Genomic DNA, 26559 nt, shown 5'->3' on the forward strand with positions numbered 1-26559 from the left:
GTCAGTTTGATTTCATATTTTTCTAAAATTATACATATATATGCAAATTAAACGTCCTTCCGAAGCGGAGAACGAGATTTCAATTTCGGTGACCGACAACTTCTTACGAGCAACTCCACCATAAACGAATTTCTTTCTAGCGCCGACAGATATCTGAACTTTTTTTTCCAAACTGTGATTTACAATCTCCGTATGTCCATTTGTTTGTGGGTGTGCTACTGAGCCGAACTGAAGTATTATGTCAAGCCTACTCCATAAGATCCTCCAGAAAAGGATCAGAAATTTCACATCTCTTTGAAGAAATGGTCTTGAGTACGCCATGAAGACAGATTATCACCCTAAATTATAAGTCAATAATTTGTGATATGTCCATCCTCTTGTGGCAAGGAACAAAATATGTCATCTTAGATGAGTGCTCTGCCACTACTATAATAGAATCCTTACTATGCCACGTCTATGGCATACCCATCACAAAGTCCATTGTCAAATCCTACCAAAATGCACATGAAATCAACACACACAGATGAAGCCATCTGCAACATTATGTATCCTTCAAAACTTCAATATATTTTGATGAAAACACAAGTGAATTCTTAGGAATGCACAATATGTTTTGATAGATATACTCATGGGATTTGTGGAACTGCTTATATGGTATGTCCTGACAATGAACCCAAATCTCCTGAAAATTCTTGTCAATGGCATATGCATCCTTCAAAACTTCAAATTCACATACCTTAAACTGCATGATATAGATTTGAATCCTTTTCTTGTGCTTGAGTACAAAATGAAACAATGAGAGGAATTCTACCGATGAGACGTGTCTGCCCTTAAGCTTAACTGATTGTTCAATAAACTCAGGCCTCGTGGTCACTGTAGAGAGTAGAATTTTTCGACAGTGAATAATGAATCCAATGATTAAGAGTTTTCAATATGGCATAAAATTCTTTGTCGTAAGTAGAGAACTTTCTCCTTAAATCATTTAGCTCCTCACTTAAGAAGGTAATAAGGTGTCATCTTTGATTTAGTATAATTCAATTCTCAAAGTGGAGGCATCACACTCTAACTCAAACACTTAGCTAAAATCTAACGGAGCTAGAATAATGGCCAAAGTAACATGTTTCTTCAGAGCATCAAAACTAGTTCATGTCTCATCTAACCAAGCAAATCCATCTGCCTTCTAGAGTTTCTTCAATGGTTTAAAATTCCTGATGAATCTCCTATAAAAATAAGTCAATTCATAAAATTAGCGTACCTTATTGAATGACTACGAGCACATCTATTGTATCCAAAAATGCCATTTCTTATGATGTCCATAAAACTACTTTGCCAGATGCACCTATCACAAGTTTTACAAGTGCTCCTCTAAACGATTGTACACCATCAAAGTATTAAGCAACCTTCTGAAAAAAAACTCAAAAAATAAACTTGATCTATCAACCTAATAAATGTACTTGATGTGTTGGACAAGCTAAATGACATGACCGTCCACTCATATAGTACATCTCGTGGCTTGCAACCTGTCTTCCACTCAACACCTGATCCATATTGATTTGGTGATTATTACTGTGCAAATCGCTCTTAAAGAAAACACCAGTTTTATGTAACTGATCAAGTAAATCATCCAACCTCATAATGAGAAAAATGTAATTAATAGTGATATTTTACATGCCAATGCTATTAATGCCCATGAGCCATGACACATCCTTTTTAGGCACAATCAAAGCTGATAGGACACATGAATCGGTGCTCTCACAAATTAACTCCCAAGCCATCAGATCCTCAACTTGCTTCTGCAGCTTCTAATACTTTTTTGGCCATACCCGATAAGTTGGTCGATTTAGAAGCACTAATCTAGTAATGAAATTTACAGCATGTTGAATCCATCAGGTGGAAATCCAACTAGTAGATTGTCAGTCAGAACATCCCGAAACTCCTCCAATACAAGTCACATTGGCTCGGGTATCGATTTCTCTATCTCGCTACCCTCTAACATCACTAAGGACACATCCACTGGCTCCTCTCTTATAACCTATAGAAAACTAGCATGAGATATTATAGCTCCTATCTCTACATAAGTATTCCTCACTGTTGACTCTTATAAAGGCAAAAGAAAAAGATGTTTCGCGTCCTGGGCAAAAGAGTAAGTATATTTGTGGTCATCATCAAATATATTTCATGTTATGACAATTGACCCAAAAAAATATATGAAACGTATTCATAGACATGACATCACATATCTGATCTTAAATTTTATCTATAATTTAAAACTCTACTCGGAAACTTTTATCAACACCAATTTATTCCCCTTCTTCAACCAAGTCAGAATATGATTGTAAAGCTTATGAGTAATGAAACTAAATTTATCTACCATCTGTGTAAATATAATATTATCATAGTTCCGTCTATAATTAGATTGCACATCTTCCCATTCACAGTGCAACAAGTACAAAAGATGCTATGTCTAAAAACCCTTACTGATCTTTATGAGGCTCGGAATCTGCGAGTACTTAGTATTTTGATACGCCCTTAGGCTAGGCACATGCATGACATACTTCTCTCACGTCTCCTCTTCTACCTCTTTATCTTCCGCTTCATCTACTGTATCCTGCTATGTAAAGAGAAATCACTCTCATATTTACGTAGTAAACCAAACACCTGTATGCATGAGACTTGAAATATTTTATGGCTAAGAATATTTAAGGGATGTTGATTCGATTAGTTCTCTTTTTCATCTGTGATGTCTTTCTCATGAGAGATAGATCTAAGTACACTTGTTGGTGAGATCTTGCGGCCCAGTCCAATGATACATCCCTATTTGAAGGCAGAGTGAACTTGACTCTACTGTGTTGTTTCTCCACTTACAGGGTTGTCGTAAGTCGGTAAATGAACCAATGCACTTCATAAAAATCTCAAACTTGACTCAAATTAATACTCAATCATGTTTATTTAAATTAGTAAATCAATAAGTCTAAAATTTTTTTAAAAAAATTTAAGTTTAAATGAATCAATTTTGAGTATAATTCAACTCATTTATTGATATTCATTTGCAAATTCATTTGTTGTTCAAGAAATAACTTATTAATGATTTATCACATATCATATATTATTTAAATAAAACTTTATTAGAAATAATTTATTTGATAATATATTTAATAGTAATATATTATAATTTAATATCATTATCTACACAAATGTAATGCAATTTTTTTTTTCAATGAACTAGTTTTGTTAATATTTATTTATATTATTTAGTTGTAAGAAAAGTTACATACAACACAAAATTTATTCTATTTACTCAGTATAAATTATATAGATGCTAGGTTATAACCTATCCAATTGTAAATTTATTTAGATTTAAAATATCATTTATTTAAAATTCTATATAAATAATTAAATATTTATTAAAAACTTTAACGAGTTTATTAGTTTAATATGAAAAATTAAGTACAAATCAAAAATTTAATTTTATGTGAAATTAAATACTAAGAGTTTGTTTGGTTTACTGTAAAATTGATGCAATATATAATAAATGTAATGCAGAAGTAATGTATTGTATGTGAAATACTTTAAAATTGTTTAGTTCACTGTAAAATAAATGAGCAACTTTTATTTTTTTAAGTAAATTTAAAATAATTTATTTCAAAATGCGAGATAACTATATCTGTGATAGGGTTGGTGTAGCTCCTGTGACAGACAAAATTAGAGAAAGTCGTTTTAGATGGTTTGGTCACATTAAGCGTCGACCATCTGATAATCTGATTAGGAGAGTAGATGTTTTAGATTCGACTTATGTTAAGAAAGGCAAAGGTAGGCCTAGGAAGACTAAGGCTTATTGTATAAAAAATGATCTTAATTTATTAGAACTAAATGAAAATATGACACTAAATAGGACGCATTGGAGAAAAATGATTCATGTAGCCGACCCCACGTAGTGGGATTAAGGCTTTGTTGTTATTCTTCTTCTTGTATTTCAAAGTCCGAGCAGCAGCGGTGGTGATCGGCGACGAGAGGCAGTTGATGGTGGTGGTTGGTGTCGGCGATGGCTGAAAATATAGGCAGCAGACGACGAAGGTTGTCGGCGGCGTGCGATGGGCAGCGGGCGGCGATAGTGGCTGATTGAGGCAACAACGACGGTGGTTAGGGGGCGAGTGTGGGCTATAGCAGCCTACTGCGGCAATGGCGGCTGGTAGGCAGTCTAAGGGAGGCAACGACAATTCGCGGGGCAACAAACAACACTTTATATTCAACTATGCTTTTGAAATTCATCTAAATCAATCGAATTCCAAATTCAAAGGAAATGAACTAATGAGTGAATTTAACATGCAATGCTATTTTACATTGAATTTTAATTTATTCTTAACAAACATCTAAATTTCTAAAACCCCAGAATTAGGAATGCAATACGCTTTTAATGATGCCGATCAAGCAGCCTCTTATTTAAACTTTTAGCTTTTCAATTAATATAAACAAGCTAAGCCAAATACAAATAAGTATGAATATTAAAAATTTTAAACAAGCCGTATATGAAAATATAAATGAAAGCATCTCAAGCTCAAACAGAACTTGTAAAACTTATGATGCAACCAAACCATGACATTCGACTCGACTCAACTCGATTACAACCTTGAGCTAGGTTCTACACATCCTATAAGGTTCATTAGGTTTGTGTCTGCACCACATTGCCAATGGATGACCACAATCCTCCAAGATACCATACTATAATTTTTCACATTTCAACATAAACTGCTCAAACTCGGAGGCATACTCTTCTACTAATAGACATTTTGCGGTAAATGGTGAAGTCTCGAAATGACATTCTAATGTGGGAGTGTCTCGCAAAACCACGGGATTGAGCAGCATGCAATCCCGTCGTGGGATTTCTGTGACCACGTTGTGGGGTTCCATGATTCCAGCTCTTCTGCATGATGTAGCTCCCACGATCGTGGGAGCAATGGATTGCAAGTTTCGCACAATTTTGAATCCTTGCGACGGCGGACTAGGAACATGACAGCTGAATTCAAATTTTTGCATATTTTTTTCTTTTTGATTTCTTTATTATTTCTCTATTTCTAATTAGATTTTTTTCTATTCTATAACCATTTATATCTTGTTATTTTTTATTTTTCCAGACTTTTGTTATTGTTATTCTGTTTAGAGTCATTGTTCTCTATTTTATGCTCTTTGAAGGGTCGTATCATTTCCTTTTGCAAGTAGTGCTTGTATCTTGCGCAAGAATAGGTGGTTGATCCTCCTCAACCTCTATATTGTGTCGTTTTATGGTTCCCTTTGCTGTTTTCAATCGGGACATCCGTCAAACATCTTTTATCTCCTTCTAAACGTCATTAACCTCACATCTTTTTGTTTCATCACTATTCCAAGACCACTTACCCACTAAATCCCCTTCCTAAACACCTTCTACGAGCCCTAGAATGATATGCTCTGGTATCAGAGCCAAACAAACCCAAAATTTTTAAGTGTTTCATCTTTCTTATAACAATCCAAAATTACAAAAAAAAAAAACTTCCACCATACCCAAATCATTTTTATCGTAATTCCTAATCCCTAAACTTCGACTTAAATTTTACTTACAACCTACACGCATCAAAATGAGGTTGTAACTAAAATGTTAGTCGAAGCTTAAGATTTAGGAATTACGGTAGAAATGACACAATTTCGCCCAGGAAAGATCTGCAAATAGATGTCCATGAGTTTCCTATGAAGGATATATAACGAGAAATCTTTCAATTCCAATAAATCCTTACCACCTTTGAGTGTAAAAAAATCCAATGATGTCACTCATAGCCACAACAGTGACTCGCTAGGTCGAGAGGGAACGTGAATCCCTTCCATCAGTAAACTGTAATGATGAAAAACCAATACCAGGACAATTTGTCATAAAATATTAGAGAAATTAAGATTGTAGAGTAAAGATTAACTTGCAGATTTTGACGATTGCATGAATTCGGGCGAATTCATCGAGTGATACTAAGCAGTAGAGCAGGTCTTTGAATACAAAGATGTTCCACCCGACAAAAGGGTTAAGTCAGCCAACATCAAGCTAAGGAAAAGTGCATTTGTATGGTGGGAGAATCCAAAATCATCTTCACCAATGTGAGGAAAAAATGCAAAATCACTAACTGGTCTAAGATAAGTAGGGAGATGCAACGCAAGTACCTTCCCCACATTATCGACAGAATAAATTCATAAAACTTCACCACCTGTGCTAGAGAGATTCTTCTGTGGAGAATTATGTAGTTGAATTTGATCAACTAATGCTAAAATATGAGTTGGTCAAATCAAAGGAGCATACAGTAGCGAGGTATCTTAGAAGACCAAAGACGTCAATAAATAAATTGGTGCAACTACAACCATATTGGTCCTTACTTGATGTACAGGTCTTAGACTTGAAGATAAAAAAATAGCAACGTCACTAGGTAACCGCCACACCTAACAAATAGAGTTCAACCCCAGGATCAGGCAATAAGAGTACACCCAGTGGAACATCCAAGCCAACCCTACTTGAAGAAAAACCAACCCAGAGTAGAGAAAAAGTGGTGTTCCCCAACACTCCCAGATTTGTCCTAGCCAAAAAATGCTTCAAGTGCCACAATTTTGGGCAAATTGCATCAGATTGCCAAACAAGAGAATGATATATTTCACTAAGCATAGAGCTTTTGAAAAATGAACAGTGACAGGAGAGAATAAAAATGTCAAAGAGTAATATAAGCTTGCAACCGATAAAGGAGAGATGTTGATGATTCATATTAAGCCCATGTAAAAGATTCCAGAAGAACTAAAGATAGTTTTTTCTATAAGTTAGTGAGTTTGAAGAGCCAATATCAGAAAAGAGACAGTTGTTATTGAAAAAGTTCCGGGATATCCTTACTGATAGTTTACCTCCTAGGTGGTTGATAGAAAGAATGGTCCAGCATGTCATAGATTTCATTTCAAAGCCGATTCCTCGAAACATACTTATTTATCTAATTCACCCCGTCGAGTACGAAAAGGCATATAAGAAAGTTATATATTTAATGACTCAAAGCTTAGTTCATGAGAATACATGTACAGTTCCAGCTCATGCTGTGCAAAATAAATAAAAAATAAAAAAAGATTATTTATTCTATAAAAACAGCCTTTAAAATGACGTGTTTTAAAGTTGCATGGAATGGACATGAGCATAGGTTTTGCATTGAGACAGCATCAAACACGGCAAGGTGATGATTTTATTATGATGAGGGTAGATCGATTCAAAAAGCTTACAAAGTATAAAAATGACATGCGAGTGTCTGACAAAACCACAAGAATGGCCCTCCCACGATCCTGTCATGGAGTTTCTACGATTCCAAGTTTTGCATGTTACGTCTCTTGCAGTTGCGATACTAATGGGCCACAGGTTTTGTGCAATCCCGAATCCAAGCACGATCCTGTCATGGAGTTTCTACGATTCCAAGTTCTGCATGTTACGTCTCTCGCAGTTGCGATACTAATGGGCGACAGGTTTTGTGCAATCCCGAATCCAAACAAAAGCGGAGTTGGATCAGGACTGCCGACTTCAATTTTTTGCATATTTTTTTTTCTTTTTTGATTTCTTTATTATTTCTTTATTTCTAAGTAGATTTATTTGTAATTGAAAAATATTATATCTTGCTATTCCTATTTTTTTAGACCTTTTCTATTTTTATTGTATTTAGAGAAGTGATTTGTACTCTTCAAAGTGTTCTTTTATTGTTTTTTGCTAGTGGTATGTCGGTATCTTGCTTAAGAACAGTTGGTGAATCCTCAACCTCTATACGTGTCATTTTGTGGTTTTCTTTGTTGCTTTCAACCGGGACAACCGTCTAATGTCGTTTATCTCCTTCCAAAAGCCATCAACCTCGCATATTTTTGTTCCCTCGCTATCCCACAACGATTTCCCCGCTTAATCTCCTTTCTGAACACTTATGTAGTCCTAGAACAATAACACATGATACTTAAAGTGTGCCAGAAGATATTTACAATACAATTCCTTCATCATGAATAAGGACTTAATTTTTATTTTGCCCTTATATTAGAGTAAAGGTTTCAAATTTTCCTACAAGAAAGCACTCTTCATCAACTATGGATTTTTTACTACACAAATCTAGTGTTCAAAAACCTTCATCACACTATTTACTATGATTTATCTCCAAGAAAGTGATGGTACAGCACAATGTTGATATGGAGTGAATTTTACCATTTAATCACTCATAGAAACAAAATAGCACTAAGAGAGGGGTGTTTTAGTCCAACATGAATGTTAAGGATGAAATGGTTCAATTATCCACCGTACACTTCATCAAAGAGCAAAAAAATCCTTCTAATGCAAAAAATGAGCGCTAAAAATTAAGTGTTTGTTTAAGATCTTTTTTTTTTTTTTTTGTTTTTGTTTTAAAATTTTTTTTTTTTTTTTTTTTTTTTTTTTTTTTTGTGAACTAGAAGGTGAAGAAATTAGGTGGATGGGAGAAAAAAAAATCAAAGAATTAAAGAAGATTATTTATTTTGTTAAGGCCAATATTAAGTGTGAAGTAACAATAGCAGTGGATGGAGAGTTAAAAGAGGTCTTTTTCAGTGAATTTGGTTAGTAATATGGTAATTTCTATTAAGCTAATAGTTAATGAAGACATTATAACCGTAGGCAATCCTAGTGCTCCTTGAGTTGAATTTAGGAAGAAATTAATAGACGCATGTAACACATGAGGTAGAGAAGATAATTTTTGCTCATCACTCAAAACTTGTAGGTTTTAGTTAGATTGCTAAGAAGATTCATGTTGGGGATGAAATTTTTGTCATCATTAGCCTGATCGTAACTCTTTCGAGTCGTCTTTATGAGTGATGCATGAGGTGTTGATGATTTGCGAGGTTTTAAAAAATATTCGTAGAAATGAACCTTGAAAGGATAAAATTGCAAACAACTAATAAGGAGGAACTTATTTACAAAATAGTAATTTAAAATTCCTGGGAATTAATGGGGCTGCTAAGGAAGGATGAGGAAAAGATTTAAGAGGTAAAGATGAGGAAACCGTTAGTCTAATATTTTCGCCACTATTTTCTCCTCTTAATTAAGTGGTGACTACTTCTGGAGAAGATAATTTGTTAGTTAGTTTGCTACTTTCTGAGTTTATATCTTCTAGTTATCTTTAAATTTGAATAAAATTCTAAATGTTTTTTTTTTTTATTCTATTAACAGAGATCAAGTTTATAATCTAAAATTAAATTTTACCTGAATTTAATTTGAATTCTAATCTGTTAAAATTTCTCTACTCTTTTTTTCTCTCTTTCTTGCTTTGTTCATTGACTCCTATGCTTTCAATCATTGAATTTCCCATGCCAGCCGTTAGACTTTTCTCCTCCTAAAGGTGGAGATCATCCAATAACTCACCTAGTCACCAATCTCTCCGTCCAGCCACGGATTGTCATTCCAGTTTTAGTTCTTTTCTCTTTGTGACCCAAAACAATCAATTCATTGATTATTTGAAGCAAATAAGCTGGGGAAGTCCATCATCCTGTAAATTCTCCTAAGGAAATTCTAATATTTTTGTCTCAATACTTTATACACTCCAATTAAAATTCATGCTTTGGCATTAGAACGGTAATTCCACCCTAGGAAAAGTTATTCATGGATAAATTAAAGAGTGAGAAGGTTACTTTTGGTAATTCCAAGGAGCTTGAGATATGCGACTTTGAGTATTTATAAACAATCGATAGTCTTTTAAATATGAATGAATAGATTGCCAAGCATATGGCTAATTATATGGTCGCAAATAACACATGGCCACGAGGGCTGCCTTTCAACTCTTGATGCTAAGATAGAATAACGAGGATCTTGAGAGAAGTCGAGACAAACACAAAATGAAGAGAAGAAGATGATCTACCCTTCAAGATAGAGACAAAGTTAAAATTGTTTTACTTTGATGGAACAATCAAACCTGTACAACAACAACAACAACAACAAAGCCTTAAGCCCACTACGTGGGGTCGGCTACATGAATCCTTTTTCTCCATTGTGTCTTATTTAGTATCATATTTTCATTTAATTATAATAAATTAAGATCATTTTTTATACAATATGTCCTAGTCTTCCAAGGTCTACCTCTGCCTTTCTTAACATAAGTCGAATCTAAAACATATACTCTTCTAATCGAACGATCAGATAGTCGGCATTTAATGTGACCAAACCATCTACATCGACTCTCTCCAATTTTTTCCGTCACTGGAGCTACAAATTACTTTCTCTATTGTCTGTCACTGGAGCTGCAACAACCCTATCACAAATATATTCATTCGTAAAGCCACTCATCCACATAATCATTCTCATCTCGGCAACACTTAACTTAGTTTTGTGCTTCTCTTTTAAAGACCAACATTCAACGCCATAGAGCATTGCAGGTCTCAACATCATCTTATAAAATTTTCCTTCCAATTTAAGCGGTACTTTTCTATCACACAATAGGCCCGAAGCATTCCTCCACTTCAACCAACCAACTTGAATTCTACTAATAACATCTCACCATCACTTTGAACAATAGACGCGAGATATCTAAAGCGTTCACACCTTTTAATAATTTGATCACCCATAATTGCATTTCTGTCACTAGAGCTACTACTAATAAAATTACATTCCATGTATTCAATTTTAGTTCTACTCAAACGGAGGCCTTTAGATCTAGAGTAGACCTCCATAATTCAAGTTTTTCCTGAGCTTCTTCTCTAGTCTTATCCATAAGAAGGATATCATCAGCAAAAAGCATACACCAAGGTACATCCTCCTATAAGTGTCCAGTAAAACCATCCATAACTAAAGAAAAAGGATATGGGCTTAAACCCGATCCCTGATGTAAAACAACAAAAATGGAAAAATATTTGGTCAATCCTCCTGTTTGAACACAAGTAACAGCTCTTAATGACTTAAATATAAGTCATATCAACACCTTTCTTCTCAAGAACTCTTCAAAGGATATCTCTTGGAACTTTATCGCAAGCTTTTTCTATATTAATAAAAATCATATGTAGATCCCCCTTAATATCTCTGAACTTCTCCATCAAACCTCTCAATAAATGTATAGCTCCCATAGTAGACCTGAACGACATAAATCCAATTTGATTATGAGAAATCTTTGCAATACCTCTTAACTTATGTTCAATTACCCTCTCAACTTAATTCCTCTATAATTTGCACACTCGTGTGCATCCCATTTATTCTTAAAAATAAAGACCAAAATACTCTTGCACCACTCCTCAGGGATATTTTTAATTTTCAAAATAATATTGAAGAGTTTAGTAAGCCAAGAAACTCTCAAATCTTCTAAACATTTCCACACTTCAATTCGGATATCATCATGTCCTACAAACTTTCTTCCCTTAGTTTTTTGAAAGCCTCCTCACCTTCTTTTTTACTAATGCACAATAAAAATGAAATATTTTATTATTATTAACGATATTAAGATCACTAAGATTGATCGTATTTTCTGAAACTTCGTTAAAAAGTTTATCAAAATAACTCACCCACCTATTTTGAATACTTTTTAATTTTCATCTTTAATACACTTTACTTAAATTAAATCTTTGCATTTATTTTCACTTTGTTTAGCTAATTTATACATATATTTTTCACCCTTTTTGTATATGATTTATTATAAAGATCACTAAAAGCAGAAGTTTTAGCGTTACAGATTGTTCTCTTAGACTCTCTATGAGCGGTTTGATATTTTCTCAGTTATCTAAGTTTTTACATTTAAATCAATTTTAATAACATAATTTCTTATATTTTATCTTTTATTGCACATTATTATTCCACCACCAGCTATTTTTATTTATTGAAATTTTTTTCTTTTATACTCTAAGTATAAATTTTGTCACTTGTTTAATAGTGTTTGTTAATTTATCCCACACAGAATTTCCTTTTTCATAAACATCTCAAATTTTGAAATCTTGAATTTTACTTATAAAAATCGTTTTCTTTTTCTTTTAGGTACCCTCATCTAATTCTACGACGATGATTCCTAGTATTCTTCATTTTACAACTCTTCATCTTAAAATCTAGAACTAATAATCGAATATGAGTACTTAAAACTGCACTTATAATATTAAAATTTTTAGTATCAACAATAATCTTAAGTGATATAATTCTATCTCCAACTCTATTAATTTTTAAAACATTATCTTTTAAACTCTTCTATAATTACACCAACATCATTTCTAGTGCGACTCTTACATGAATACCAAAGTTTAAAACCTAAGTTATCAATCTCCTTAGTATTTTCTCCAACCCATTAGTTTCTTGAACGCATAAGATATTTATCTTTCTATGAATCATAATATCAACTAATTCCATTAATTTACCAATGAAAGTACCTATATTCCAAGATTCTATCAACATGTTAATTTCATCAACTAACTTCTTTACCCGCATCCGTCCGTAATGTATGAACTCTTGTTTATTTGACACTACACCAAGGCGTCAGTATAGTGACCCTTGCATACTTTTCACTATCGTCGGACCATACAGCGCCACTTTCAGGGGACGCCCTAGCACTTACATAATGATCAAAATGATTGATGTCATGATTTTTTCAACAAATTTTATGTTGGTTGTCGACTACCTCTAACGCAACCCTCTATTTTTCATATTTAGGCTTGGAACTAGCAGTGACAGTGTTATCAATCATATCTTATAACTGAAGATAATAATATAACACGACAGAGTGAACACATTGTTGACCTCATTTTTAGTGAGGTTTAGTTTTTTTCTTATGGTTTAGAATCTAGCCTTAGGGTTCTCCCTTTGACTATCTTAGAGCCTTAGAAATGAGACTCACCTTATTTTAGAAATTCAAACACTTTCTTTGCCCTTTTGGAGTTTCACATGTGTGGTATCGGCCTCTAGCACTTAGGAGGTTGAAAACCAACTTGAAGAAACCCAAAAGAAGATATTATAGGAGCATTAAGCCCTAGGATTGTCTTATGCACAATTTACACCTTCACGCGCACAAACTTTGCGATTCAGACAGTCGACACGTTTGATCACTACAATTCGCATCGCCTGCGTCGTTATTTGTCAAAAGCTTAAATAAAATTTGAAAAGATCGATCACGAACTCGAAATTTTAATAAAACTGAATTTGACACATTTTTTGACCCGATCGTCGAAGAGGTTGACTGAACGACCTCGGATGACGAAACAAACTGCATCGGTGCGTCCGGAACATTGATTTTAGCTCGTAATGACACCTATTTTGCTAGGATGCCGCGTACAAATAAATTACACGAAATTTGATGCTTTTTAAATTTAAAAAAAAAGAAAATTTCTTATTTTAAAATCTCTAACTCACGCACACGGCTCCCCTTTCTAACTCACGCATCTTTTCCAGTTCGCGGACCAAACTCACGACTTGGCCTCGCATCTTTCTCTCGGTCGCGGCTCCAGTCAAACCACTTCTCTGCTCTCCGATAGCAAGCCCTAGCCGAACTGAACGATCCTCTTCTTCCTCGCATGATGCGCTGGCTCGAGATCCGCTCCTCGTACACTCCTCGTGCTCCGATTTCTGGCAAAAGCTTCCACCAAACTCCCTTCTTCGCGCGGCTTCAACTTGAGGTCCCCTCCTCGTACGCCCGTCGCTCTGCCTAAAGCTTCTCCCTATCGCCATGCCACCTGCTCCCTGCGCCACCTCCCACCCCTTTACGTCTCTGTCGCTACTTGCCGCTCATCGCTTTCAAGCTACGGTTCACCTCAGGTAAGTATAAGAATTAGGGGTTGGCCGAAATTTCTGGAGAGGGGGAGGTGCTGCCTTTTTTTTTTCTGGTTGGTTCATCCTGTGAGTGTGCTTGAAATATTTTTGAAGTTTTGTTTTCTCTTGGGTAAAGCCTAAGAGAGTAGAAAAGGTTTTTGAAATTTTGGAGAGGGGGTAGATTCTGTTGGATCACTATTGGTTGTGTGTTGTTGCCTCGGAGCTTTTGTGTTAGTTCTTTTCTGGTTCTTTCAGCAGGTAAGTCCTCTCCCTTCTCCTCTTCCGTTTTTGGTGTTATTTTTCTTTGATTTCAATGTTGTGCATTTGAAAATAAATAAAAATAAATAAAAAAAAATAGGAAGAAGAGGAGGGATGGTTTATGTTGTTATTTCTTTAGTCCTGTTCATGGTGGTCATTTTTTTTTTATATAATTATGTCTTATGGTTGCACCCATCTCCAACCTGTGTTCTACTCCTTTTCTTTATACGTGGAATATTTACACATAGAATCTCGAAATACATATGGACTTGGGGGTTTTCCTTTTGCCTGTCAGTTAATCTTGATGAAATTGTTTGAGCTATGATTGTACGGGGCATTTTGGATCCTGTTTACATTTAGCATACATATTCCTTTCAATATCCTCATATTCATAAAAGAAAAGCGGGATGTGAGCAGACTTTTGGCAGGCCTCTACATACTTTTTCTCAGTTTCAGATTTGCAATGGACATACCTATTTATTTGTTTAAGATAAATGCATACATGTGCAGTTTTTCTTCATCCTTATGTGCTTATATACATTGAATTTGATTTCATAGCTGTTTAAGTGGTTCATATGCCACTCTTCATGTCCATAATAGTTAGCATATGTTGCATGATACTTTGGAGCTTAATAATTTGCTGAGATGGGTCTTGTTGAGGTTGCATGAGTTGGTAGCCTTGTATTTTGCTAATTGGACCCTTGTTATATGGTATACATAAGTAAGTGGTAGATATGCATGAAATGGGGCTTGGATGTTGGATAAATGAACAATAATTAAGGATTTACATATGTGCTGCTCGAATCAATGCATGTGTTTGTTTACTACATATTTAATATTCACATTCTGACCATTGTGTAGAGACCATTTAATTTCTATGTATTATACATTCAATAGCCAAGTCTCATTCATGGTAGTGTTCACATTCAATTTCGATGTGGATTTGAGCCGATTTGGACACACACCACCTGGTTCCTAGGTACTTGCATCCCTAACACCTCAATTCTTGTCATTTACGTTCATGCAACCCAAAATCTTTCATTTTGCATTAAAAGTTATTAAGCCCCATGTGAGAAATACATAAGAATTATGTATTGGTATGTGTAAGTGCTCCCAATTTATTTCCCTGTTGTCATCATACATTTTGCAGGGTTGGATACCTTTGGCACTATGTTTTGATGTCATGATTAGTCCCCTTTATACTACTCTGATCGTAAATGCATGTGATGTTGCCTTCTTTGAGAATTCCTATGGAGCAATCCATGGGAATTGGGATGCTAGGGTGGCATAAATATATATATACATAAAGAAATAAAAAAATAAAAATAAATAAAAATAAAATTGGAGTTTGGAAGTTAGATATGTCGATACATAGAAATTGAGTTGTGTGCAAGCAAGCCTTCTTGAAGCTTTTCACAAGCTTACCTTAATATATCGTGGCAATATTTGGAGCATTGAAACGAGACATTAGACATAGTTATGGGTTGTTTTGTGCAGTTTGCAGCTTTCAACTTTGCTGATTTCTGGGGATGCGGTTTGGAGCCTTTTAAAATACAATTGTGGTGCCCGGTTTAGGCTGCGATTTTCGCGACGTTGAGGTTATTTTGGCGCCCTGTTTGGAAAAGGTTTTGTTCGCTGTTTTTAAGGTGTTTTGACACTTGTTTGAGCTGCGGTTGAGCCTGTTTTGGGTGGTTTTCGGGCAGCGATTTTGGGACACTTACAAATATACTATTCCATTTGTACTCATTTCACTTAACTCTTATGGATGGAGTTACTTCCAATTAATTGGATTAGAGAGGGGCACAAAATTTGTTTTGAAGGGTTTACATACATAACACCCGATGCTTATTTTTGCAAGATTGTTGCACATGGGGGCATTTACATACGTACCACTCGAATTCTTATGCATTTACATAACTAGAACCCAAGACAAAATGTAGGAGTGCAATTTGCCTTACTGCTTATGAATATCTTTGGCTATCTCATATATGTTTATATTTGTGAAATTTGAAAACCTTATGAGCCGTTCCTTTTATATACATATAAGCTTGGGATTCACGTGGGTTGCTTTGAGCTGCATGACTTTGTTGTTTTGAAGAAGTTTAAAGCTCATTTTGGTTCGAATGTTATTACAAATGTTATTTTCAGGCCCTACCGGCTTGCGGTTTGGTGAGGGTAAAAATGTTTTTCTTTTCAATCTTATAATCGCAATGTTTTGGGACTGTCTCACGATTTTGAGCACCGTTTTTGGATTGTTTTAAAGCTACTTTAAGGGATGGTTAAGTACATATTTTGAGCCTTATGAATTACTGTTTGGGGTGTCTTCTTCACTGGTTTGTGCACCACTTTAGTGCTGTCTTTGGAGATGCTTCGAGGCTGTCCTTGCTCGACTTCCTCACCGATTTGGGCACCGTTTAGAGGCAATTCGGTGGGCCGATTTGAGGTACCGATTAGTGATTTCAAGGCTTTCTTGTGTATTCTTTTGGAGACTTGAGAATATGTTTTAAGAGCTTTTGGAAAGTGAAAATGCTGCTTTTAGGAGGGCTTAAAATGTTGTTTCATTTGGGAAAGTTTGAAATCACAATGGATTGGATTTATGAAAGTTTGGGAAGCTTTTGGAGCATCGTTTTGGGAAGTTTAAAAGATGACTTTCTTTTATATTTCGGGATTGGTCTCCTCTCCTCTTGTCTCCTCTTCCCTCTCTCTCTCTCTCTCTCTAACCTTTACATGAGAGTTGTTGGTGCCTTATTAACCTTTACATGAGAGTTGTTGGTGCGCTGATTTTGGGGAGGAGCTTAGGCGGTGTGCTTTGTCGTGTGAGAACATTTGAAGTTCCAATTGAGTTTTCTCAAATTCATGTTGTTGGAGGTTGTAAATCGTTTTAAACGCAGTTTTGAGGGCTGATCCACCCTTCACTTCTTTGATTTTTCAGGTGGATTAATCTCTCATCTCTCTCAACCCATTTTTCTTTTTTTCTTTTCGTGCTTCTTGGTTTGGTTTAGGTGCTTATGTCCGAAACATAAGCGCACATATATAACATTTTGCTATATATGAACCATCAAGCAAGGTTGTAAGTAGGTCGGTTTCGGGGTTCAGAGACTGATGTAAAAGGCATCTAGGTATGCGTTAGAAGTTCTACCACAATCCTGACTCAGTGACCTTTAGAGAATGAGGGATTGACGCTACTACACCTCTAATACTTAGTAAATAGTTACACATTTCTTTTACAGACAATGGGAAGTTTCAGCTTACCAATATGACTGACCCATTAACTTTCTAAAGTATAAAAATTTCTTTAAGTGATAAATATATGTACACACATAATCAACTAAAAAAAAAATTTCAAAGTGCATGACAAGTTAAAAATTCTTTTAAAAAATGAAATCCTTACTGAATATTTTCTGAAAATTTCACGGGTCGGTCATATGAACTAGGTTAGAAATTACCATTTTCTGTGACTGTTAGTTCGGCGACCTTTTACTTAGTGTTTGATCACACATATAGTGTTGATTATTTTGTTAGGGCCCCAGGGTCTTGACTTTGACCCAAGGTCCTAATTCTGAGTTCATCCCATCCCTAGTGCTTACGATTTTCTCTCCTTTTTTAAATTCTTCTTGTGTTGCTTACGGTTTTATTGAAATTTTGTAAAACACTCATAGTATTTCTTCAGATTTTGCTCGTGTTTTCGATGACTTTCTTCAAGTTACCATGGGTCATTTGTCGCTTTTCTCGAGTCTTTCCAGGTGGTGTTTCTTTTTGCTGCTCATGTTTACTTATATAAATGTCATGTTTGCACGTCTCTTAAAGTCTTTTACTATACTTGTACCTATGACATCGACGACATTTACAGGAGCAGAAGCCTCTTCAGGTATACATGTTTGTTTTACATTTATATTGTTTTACTTTCTTTACTTTCGTACTTTAATGTTTATATTGTTTTACTTTCTTTACTTGCGTACTTTAATGTTTTTTATTGTACATTTACTGCATTTTCTCTACTACTGCCTTTCTTTTACTGCACCTGTTACGGTTTCTTTTTACGCATTATACCCTTAGAATAGGAGGCTAATATGATGGTTTTATAAGAGGTACCAAGTAGCAGATCACCGACTCAACAATTGCATGTACATTTAAGCATAAACTAAACATGAAATTGCTATGACGTGGAGCTTGGAACCAACACCGTGGGCAGCACGACGAGGATGTACAGAAGAATAACTTCAACAGATCTACAATAGCAAACATTTCCTTAGAATTAAACAATTAGTCATAAGACTTCGAGGTAGTCTGTCTAGCGCGACATAAATCCTCATTTTATCATTTAGGCCTTCACACAACCAAGTTGTGCAATGTAAGCCCTAACTCGATTCAAGTTTTGAGGTTGTCGTCCGATACGATGCAAACCCTCATATCTTATAGGTCATTTGTATGATTGTATCATGTAAATATAATTCCTAAATAATAAAATTGGCACGATGAAACATCATATAACATCTTGTCGAAATTGAAGTCAAATAATAGGATAGTTTGGGAAGTCACTGAGGTTCTCCTCAGAATCCGTGACATCTCCTACTTTTCTTTCTTTTGACTACAGAAATAAATGTGAATATTTGGTCATTTTCCCATTTGACTCTTCTATGCCCAATCTTGAAAACCTTGAACTTTGAATTCATGAAGATAAATACTTCTGATCATCATCAAGAGTTCTCTTAAGTGACTTCAGTCATTTGAGAGGTAATTAACTATAAGGATTTGTCTCTATAGGGAGCTTTAAAAACTCAGGTAATATAAACCCTATCTAATTTTTAATATTAGGTAGGGGAACTTGTCGGTCGAAATAAATGGTTTGCAGACCAGACAGATGTCATAAATTCTGTAGTTTATTTAATCGAGTCTCACTATCAAGTAACGCGCATATTCCTCGGGATAGACGTGTTATTTGTGGTGTTGTGTTCGATCATTTAAACAATTAAATATATGAGATCGGTTCGGTCTCGTATTTTTTAAAATTAAACAATTACATTTCAAAACTATATATATTATATTATATCAAATGTCTCTTTCCCAATTTAACAGCCGACGCACATGTAATGGCTAATGGATCATACCTTATATTATGACAATCATATAGTATATAAATAATTTATATACTTTGTGACGAGAAATATATCTTTAATTTTGAGTTGTAAGATATGATTGATCTAATGTACCTGAGTCCTCTAACAAAAGTACCTCAATAAATTTCACATTTTACATTTCTACCTCTAAGTCTCTCTATCTTCAAATTATCTGGTACCTAATATCAAACGAATAGTTCAAAATCAATTACTTTCCAATAGATCATATCTTCAGATCTAGCCGATTGAAGGCTCCAAAAGCTGACCTCATCTCTAAGAATTGTGTATTTTCTTTGTTTGTTTTCTATTGTTTCAGGTCATATTGTAAATATTTGAGAAAAAAAAACTTTGCAATGATCTTTGGCAATGCAAAATTATTAGTTGATGTGAGGTCCTCATGTTCCAAGTACAAATCTTAAAAAAGGGCAATATTTAAATCTAATAAAATAAGATCATTTTTATACAACATGCCCAAGTCTTTTTTAGGTCTACCTCTACCTCTCCTAACATAAGTCGAATCTAAAGCATCTACTCTCCTAACCGAATCATTAGATGGTTAATGTTTAATGTGACCAAATCATCTAAGACGACTCTCTCTAATCATGTTCCAAGTACAAATCTTAAAAAAGGGCAATGAAACCATTTTAGAATTTTGATTCAGATCCTATACAATTTTCATTTTTATTAGCACATATTCAGCTTTTTTGAAAAGTAAGAATATATTATTTTGTATTACATCAATGTTTGAATGTTCTTAATTAACTTTTCTTTGAACAACAATAACAAGATTTTATCCCACTGGAGTTTACATGAATTCTTTTTCTTCATTGTGTCTTATTGAATGTCATATTTTCATTTAAATCTAGTATTGAGTGTCATATTTTTATTTAAATCTAATAAAATAAGATCATTTTTAAACAACATGCCCAAGTCTTGTTTAGGTCTACCTCTACCTCTCCTAACATAAGTCGAATCTAAAGCATATACTCTCCTAACGAAATCATCAGATGGTTAATGTTTAAGGTGACCAAATCATTTAGGTGACCAAAGCATCTAAGACGACTCTCTCTAATCATGTTTGCGACTGAAGCTAAACTAACACTTGCACGGATACATTCATTTCGCATTTTGTCTCCACTTGTCAAGCCACTCATCCACCTAAGCATTCTCATTTCAGAAAAACTTATGTGTTCTGTTTCTCTTTTAAAGGCCAACATTCTATGCCATAAAACATTGCAAGTCTCACCACCATCTTATAAAAATTTTCCTTGAAGTCTAAGGGGTACTTTTCTATCACGCAATAGCCCCGTGGCCCAAACATTCCTCCACTTCAGCCATCCAATTTGAATTCTACTAATAGCATCCCCAAATATATCACCATCGCTTTGAACAATAGACCTGAAATATCTAAAACATTCACACCTTTTAATGATTTGATCACACATTGTTACAACTATGTCATTAGATCTACTACTATTAAAATTACATTCCAAATATTCAGCTTTAAATCTACTACTACTAAGCATCCACATAACTGGATTTTGAACATAATCATGAATTAAAACCTCTAGTGCTTTATATGAGCTCAGATTTTGCGGCATAATTTAGATATGAGAGATCTATCAGTTCACATACTTTAACTTTTTCTCTATTGTCATCTGTCGTTTAAAAAAAAAGTGTTAAATAGCTTGATTCCATAATAAATTTTACATGCTTAGTTGTGCTTTTTTTAGCATTTTATTTCCTTGCATTCCAATTTAAAAATTTATAAAAATTTTATTTCATTAATTTGCTTTACATTGTGTCTCATCAAATTTCATTAGCTTGCATTAGGAAATTTTGGCATGGACATGATTTAAATCAGTTTTTTATATTTACCCTCCAAACTAGGGTAAGTAACATTATTTATTAAGTCGAAATTGTCTACAGCAGCACAGTGGGAGAGTGAGGTTGAGAGCATGCTGCACAAGAAGTTCAAGTCGTACGTTGCAACAATCAAACAACTGTCACTCATAGCTGGTAAGAGCCACAACGGTTATATATGGGTCCTTAAATAGGCCTACGTATTGTTTAAAGAAAAAAAGTAGACCGAATTGATTATTACAACAATAACAATGTTACCTGCACGAAAAAGACAGGAAGATTCGCATACATACCAATCAATTCCTAGGTATTTACATATCTAACTCCTAAACTTCAATTTTTACACACAAGCCATCTTACCTATGCAGGAAAAGATGTATTTCACTTCTCAGAAGTTAAAATGGTGCTATTTGTGATGTGATGTGAACAATATGGGTGTTATTAATGTAAAAAGTAATAATTTAATGAACAGTTATATCTTGTACTGATAATTTATTGAACAAAAGCAGATCATAAGAAAGGCCAAAAATCAAATATACAAAATGAGTTTTGGCCAAGTGACCAAACGAACAATGAAAAATAAGTTATGGAAAATGGCATATAGAAAAATACATCTATATGCAGACCATGGATGCTTGTCCTAAAGAAAAAGAACTTCATAACATGTGACTAATTAGATACGTTTTAATAAGTGGCAATTAAGGGCTTAACACCCCCCACAAAACCACAACCCACACAAACATCACAGAGCACATTCTACAATTGAAGTATTAACTACAATAAGAAATTCGTGATAAATATATTGTGCTATTGTGAGAAAATCATACCTTTTCACAGACGTATTAGCAAGACATCCATCAAAATCAAATGCAGCAATTTTTTCTGTATCATGAAGACCATCTTCCTGTCGTAACAGAATTTTTTTAAACAAAAGAGTATATAAAAGAACTTAAAGACATCCATCTATGAAGGAACAAATTTCTCATACTAGGGGATGGAAGATCTCAAAAGAAAAATGTGATGACAGGTTCAGTTCTTACTAAGCGTCTCAACCACAATTTCTTGAGTAATATATAGTAATTCCTCCAAAATAAACTCAAGAAAATCTGGTAATCATGACAGTTATGAAAATATAACTGGAAAACTGAAAAAAAAAAATTTACTAAAATGTGAATACAGATAAAGTATAAACTAGAAAAAATCAAATCAATGGAGAAGATCTATGCAATAACCTTCAATAGGAAAAATATTTAGAACAACCAATTTTAATCGAAAATGACATGTCAACAAAACATTAGAAAACTCTGATATAATACTAAACAAATCCCACTTGCATGGTACATTAAAGTGATGTGATTATTGCATTGGGACAACAAGCTATTAGAAAAATAATCCTCCTTATTTCCTAAGAGGAAAAATGGCCAACACCACCCCCATTCTTTAGAAGCTGACCATAAGAATGGCATGACAGCAACAATACCAATAAAACCTACATAATTGAAATAAAACAGACTTGGAAATTTCAGGAAAGAAAAATGATAGAACTAAGAGATCATGGATAGAGTTGTTCAAATGTTTTCTGAAGAATAAGGTCAACACCTCAGGAAGAACTAAACAAGAAATGAAAACTGAGGATCCCATAAGCCTACCAACATAGTTGGGATAAGGCTAAAGAATAACACAAACCCATATGACAATAGTATAAAAAATAAGCTTACAAGTCCATGAGTAAACTTCATAATTGCCTTCAAATCTACTATAAAAGTAAAGTACAATAACATCATAATTTCAATTGATCATTCAAGTAAGTAACAACCACAAAGATGATGATCGATTCCACTGGGCTAGTTTTGATGTAATTGCAGTTTGGTAATAAGCTCAAATTGATGAAACGAACAAGCTCAAGGATGAAAAAAGAAGACAAAGACTACAAATCTATCGTGTGATTCTAAGTGTTCTTAATTCAAAATTGATCAAAAGTTACCAATGCTTCAAGGATAATGAAAAAAATAAATAAAAGAATTTGATTTTAGCTCGAAATTATGTTTCAATAACTCTAAATTTATTTCATTTAAATGAAAATATGACAATCAATAGGACAGAATGGAGAAAAAGGATTCATGTAGCCAACCCTCATTAGTGGGATAAAGGCTCGTTATTGCTGTTGACACTAAAATTATTTCATATTTTTAAAAAAATTTCAGCAATTATTTTGCTCAACTTTCAATTTGTTTGTTTTATTATGGATTAAATGATTAAATTCAAATACTTAATTATACTAGTGATGTTGTGCTCAAAGTACGTCTTTTTGTGTATTTGATCGTTCATATTTTAGATAATTTATATAATCTATAGTTTCATATATTTTCATTAATTACGACTTATGCATATTTATAGTAAGTATTAGAAATTATTAACTAATTATATCCTAATCAATTAGTTAGTGGGTTAATTCATATTAAATTAGATTCATTAAATTGCTTAAATGAGATTTGATATTTGATTTCATGTGCTTACGTAATAATTTAATTTATTTATTTTAAAACTAAGAACTATTTATTTAAGCAATTATTGTTCTGCGGCTTGCCCCACAAATCAAGAATAATGTGATGAATCATGAAGGATACAAAGGGGGCTCCGCAGAAGTAAAAGATAGCTTATGATAGCTAGGTTTTAAGATCATTGGGGTGAAATTTTCAGGTAGTGATGCAAGATACAATTTGGAGTTAGTCTAATATTTCATTATTCTAGATCTTACTAACTAAAACAGATATAATTGTACTTTTATTCTTTTGTGTTCTCATTTCTTTGTTGGGTAGGACTTTCAGTTTTGGGCCATATTGTGTATTATGTAACCTATATTTTGTTATATGAAAATTGGCATTGAGATAGCCTAGCCATCCCATGCATGAGCTTAGCCCGATTGTCTCATTTTAACCTTTTGACAATCCATTGACCACCATCACCTAAATTGTCCTCAACGTCAAGAACTGGATTTGTCCACTCATTTTTGACTTGCCATGTCAACATCCAGCACAGAACCATTTTAAAACTTAAGGGTTGGGATAATTTAATTTTTTTTATTTTCGTTTTTATAGTTTTTTTATTTTTGTTTTTATTTTTTCCTTTTGTTTTTAAAAATTTTTATTTAATATATGTTTTATTTATTTTTATTTTTTGTTTCTAAAACCAAATTAAAATGTTTCTGAAAAAACTCAAAATAATTTTTAGGTGTTTTGAATGTCAAAATAATCATATTCTAATCAAATATCTAAACATGCTTTCTTCCAAATAAAAAATAAAGTAAAAACAAATGTGATCCTAAACGGCCCCTAAGAAAATCAACATCAACTGTTCAAAATGTCCTCTCCGTTAATTGTCAAACTTTTTATGCATGGTCAGCTCAATCTCCATCCACGCCCCCTTGTTATTAGCTAATTATGCTATGGTTTGCATATACTCTATACTCTTCATGTGATGGATGTTGAATGGTTGTTATTAGCTAATTATGCTATGGTTTGCATATACTCTTCATGTGATGGATGTTGAATGGTTAAAGTAAATTGCTATTTTGAGTTCTATGCTCTCTTCCTATGTGTTTTCAATGTCCAAATGAATGATCACTTGAGTGTGTGACTTCACAGCCCTTTGAGAAGTACTTAAAGAGATTGTAGCAAAGAAGAGCAATATGTAGGGAACGACGACAATTATCCCTGACTTAGCTACCAATTGAGTTAAATTCCCCATAATGTTAGACAAATATCAAAGTTATCATCTTTCTTACTTTTCTTTAGAACTAGGATAATGATTGATTAACGTAACTGAAGCTAACATCAAGCTTCTCTAGTCCAGCTCGTGATCATAAAGTCAATAGTACTTGGGTATTAAATATAGTTTGATTACAGAATCTAATGAATCATCATTGTTATATTTCATAATTCCTCATTCATATATAGTTTGCATTCATCATACATTAGTGCAATTGCCCTACATCAGAGTAAATCTTAGATGACTTTTTAATGCATTCACTTGAGTTTTTTTTTAGGTTTTTTATGGTTATAGATATAAAATGAGATGAAAAATAACAAGAAAATGCAATGTTAAAAGGGCTTTAAGGTCATAATGTTATATCATTTTAAGGTGAAAATTTAATTAAAGAAAATAAAGCGTTCATCAATATAGACTCCTTGTTTCCATCCTTTTAGTAATCTGCTTAGCATATTTTATATTGAGTGTTCTTTGTATCTTGTGCGATTGAAAAGTAGATATTGTGCAGTTTTGTATTATATTGTGTTATCCTTGTACCTTGCTAAAGCCTGGGATCTTTTTTTTAAATGCCTTAAATGTTTTATTTAGTTTAGATTGTGTTTGCCGAGTGAAAAGGAGCATGTTGTAGTTGTATCTGCCTAGTGCAGAAGAATATAAGAGATGTGAGACTAATCTGTCATTAATAAAAGGAACTCCCAACAACAAGAATGCAGTAAGTGGAAACCGAAGTTAGGGGAAGCTTAAGAATAGATATAAAACGGTTGGGTATCGAACTACATAAAAATTATTGTCATTTTACATATAGCTAGATGTACATTGCTTGTTTATTTAAGTGATAATTTGTTGTTTTGATGATTTCACGTTTTAGTGATTCAATATTCTTCATATTTTCACCAAACATCGTTATACACATAACCTTCTATCACCATTATATAAACAAGTGTACCGTCCCTGTTTAATTATTCTTTGAGTGATTTCATAACCAAAACCTTATGTACTATAGTAATAGATCTACTTACTTTTGATTAAGTATTTCCACTCTCACTTAGCATCATAAACCTTTCTAATCACCATTATCATCATGTGCAGAAATTATAATATAGCCTGTTTCTTGGAATTTGATGATTTAAGTATTCATAATTGGAGCACTGTACTTAGAAGTAACTTGTGCATACAGCTTGCTACTCTTCCAATATGCCATTGAACACTCGTGTGATTGCTCATGTAAATTGTGACAGTAATTCACTAGCCCTTGTGCTAATTTTAACTAGGAGATACACTCATAAAATCATACCAGTAATTATTGTTTATTCACTTTCATATCAACATAACTATTGCTTCACACACACGAGCATTTTCTCAGTAACACTTCGAGAATAATTTGTGTGTTTATACTATGGGCTAATGGGACCAGAGTCAGGCAATCAAAGTGCCAAAGAAGAGGAATTGAGAAGTTTGGGAAGTCGAAGAGGGGCAAGAAGAAGCTTTAAGCTTGGGAAACCGTAGAGGTAAGTTCGCTTATAAATTGATGCGAGTCAAAGGGAGATCGAGATGTAGAAGCAACCCTAACGACTTACAAGAAGAGCCGATCGACACTAAAAAAGGAGGAAGGAGCGGCTCGCGACTTCGATGTTGAAGGAGGAGAGATTGAACGAAAGAGAAGAAGCTCACGTACACTGTTGCTATACAAAGGAAGGAGGTGTCGGAGTGGATAGCTTGTGCGGAGGGTAGCATCGTGGAGTTTTGCTTTTTTTTTCTGTCGGAGTAGCTCCACGAAGGAGTTCTTATTCTGTGTGGACAACGCACCCC

At 34.0% G+C, this 26559-nt stretch overlaps 1 protein-coding gene across 2 annotated transcripts in view; it reads right to left on the reverse strand.

Annotated features, from left to right (window-relative positions):
- LOC110019085 (polynucleotide 3'-phosphatase ZDP) overlaps positions 1–26559 on the reverse strand; it is an 84103-nt gene that overhangs the window by 16815 nt on the left and 40729 nt on the right. For both annotated transcript variants that reach the window (XM_020716635.1, XM_020716637.1), the window contains exon 6: positions 21810–21886. In XM_020716635.1, coding sequence (XP_020572294.1) covers positions 21810–21886 — 77 coding nt within the window. The remainder of the gene's footprint in view (positions 1–21809; positions 21887–26559) is intronic.

The sequence above is a fragment of the Phalaenopsis equestris genome, unplaced genomic scaffold (genome assembly GCF_001263595.1).
Source record: "Phalaenopsis equestris unplaced genomic scaffold, ASM126359v1 Scaffold000047, whole genome shotgun sequence".
NCBI classification, from domain to species: domain Eukaryota; kingdom Viridiplantae; phylum Streptophyta; class Magnoliopsida; order Asparagales; family Orchidaceae; genus Phalaenopsis; species Phalaenopsis equestris.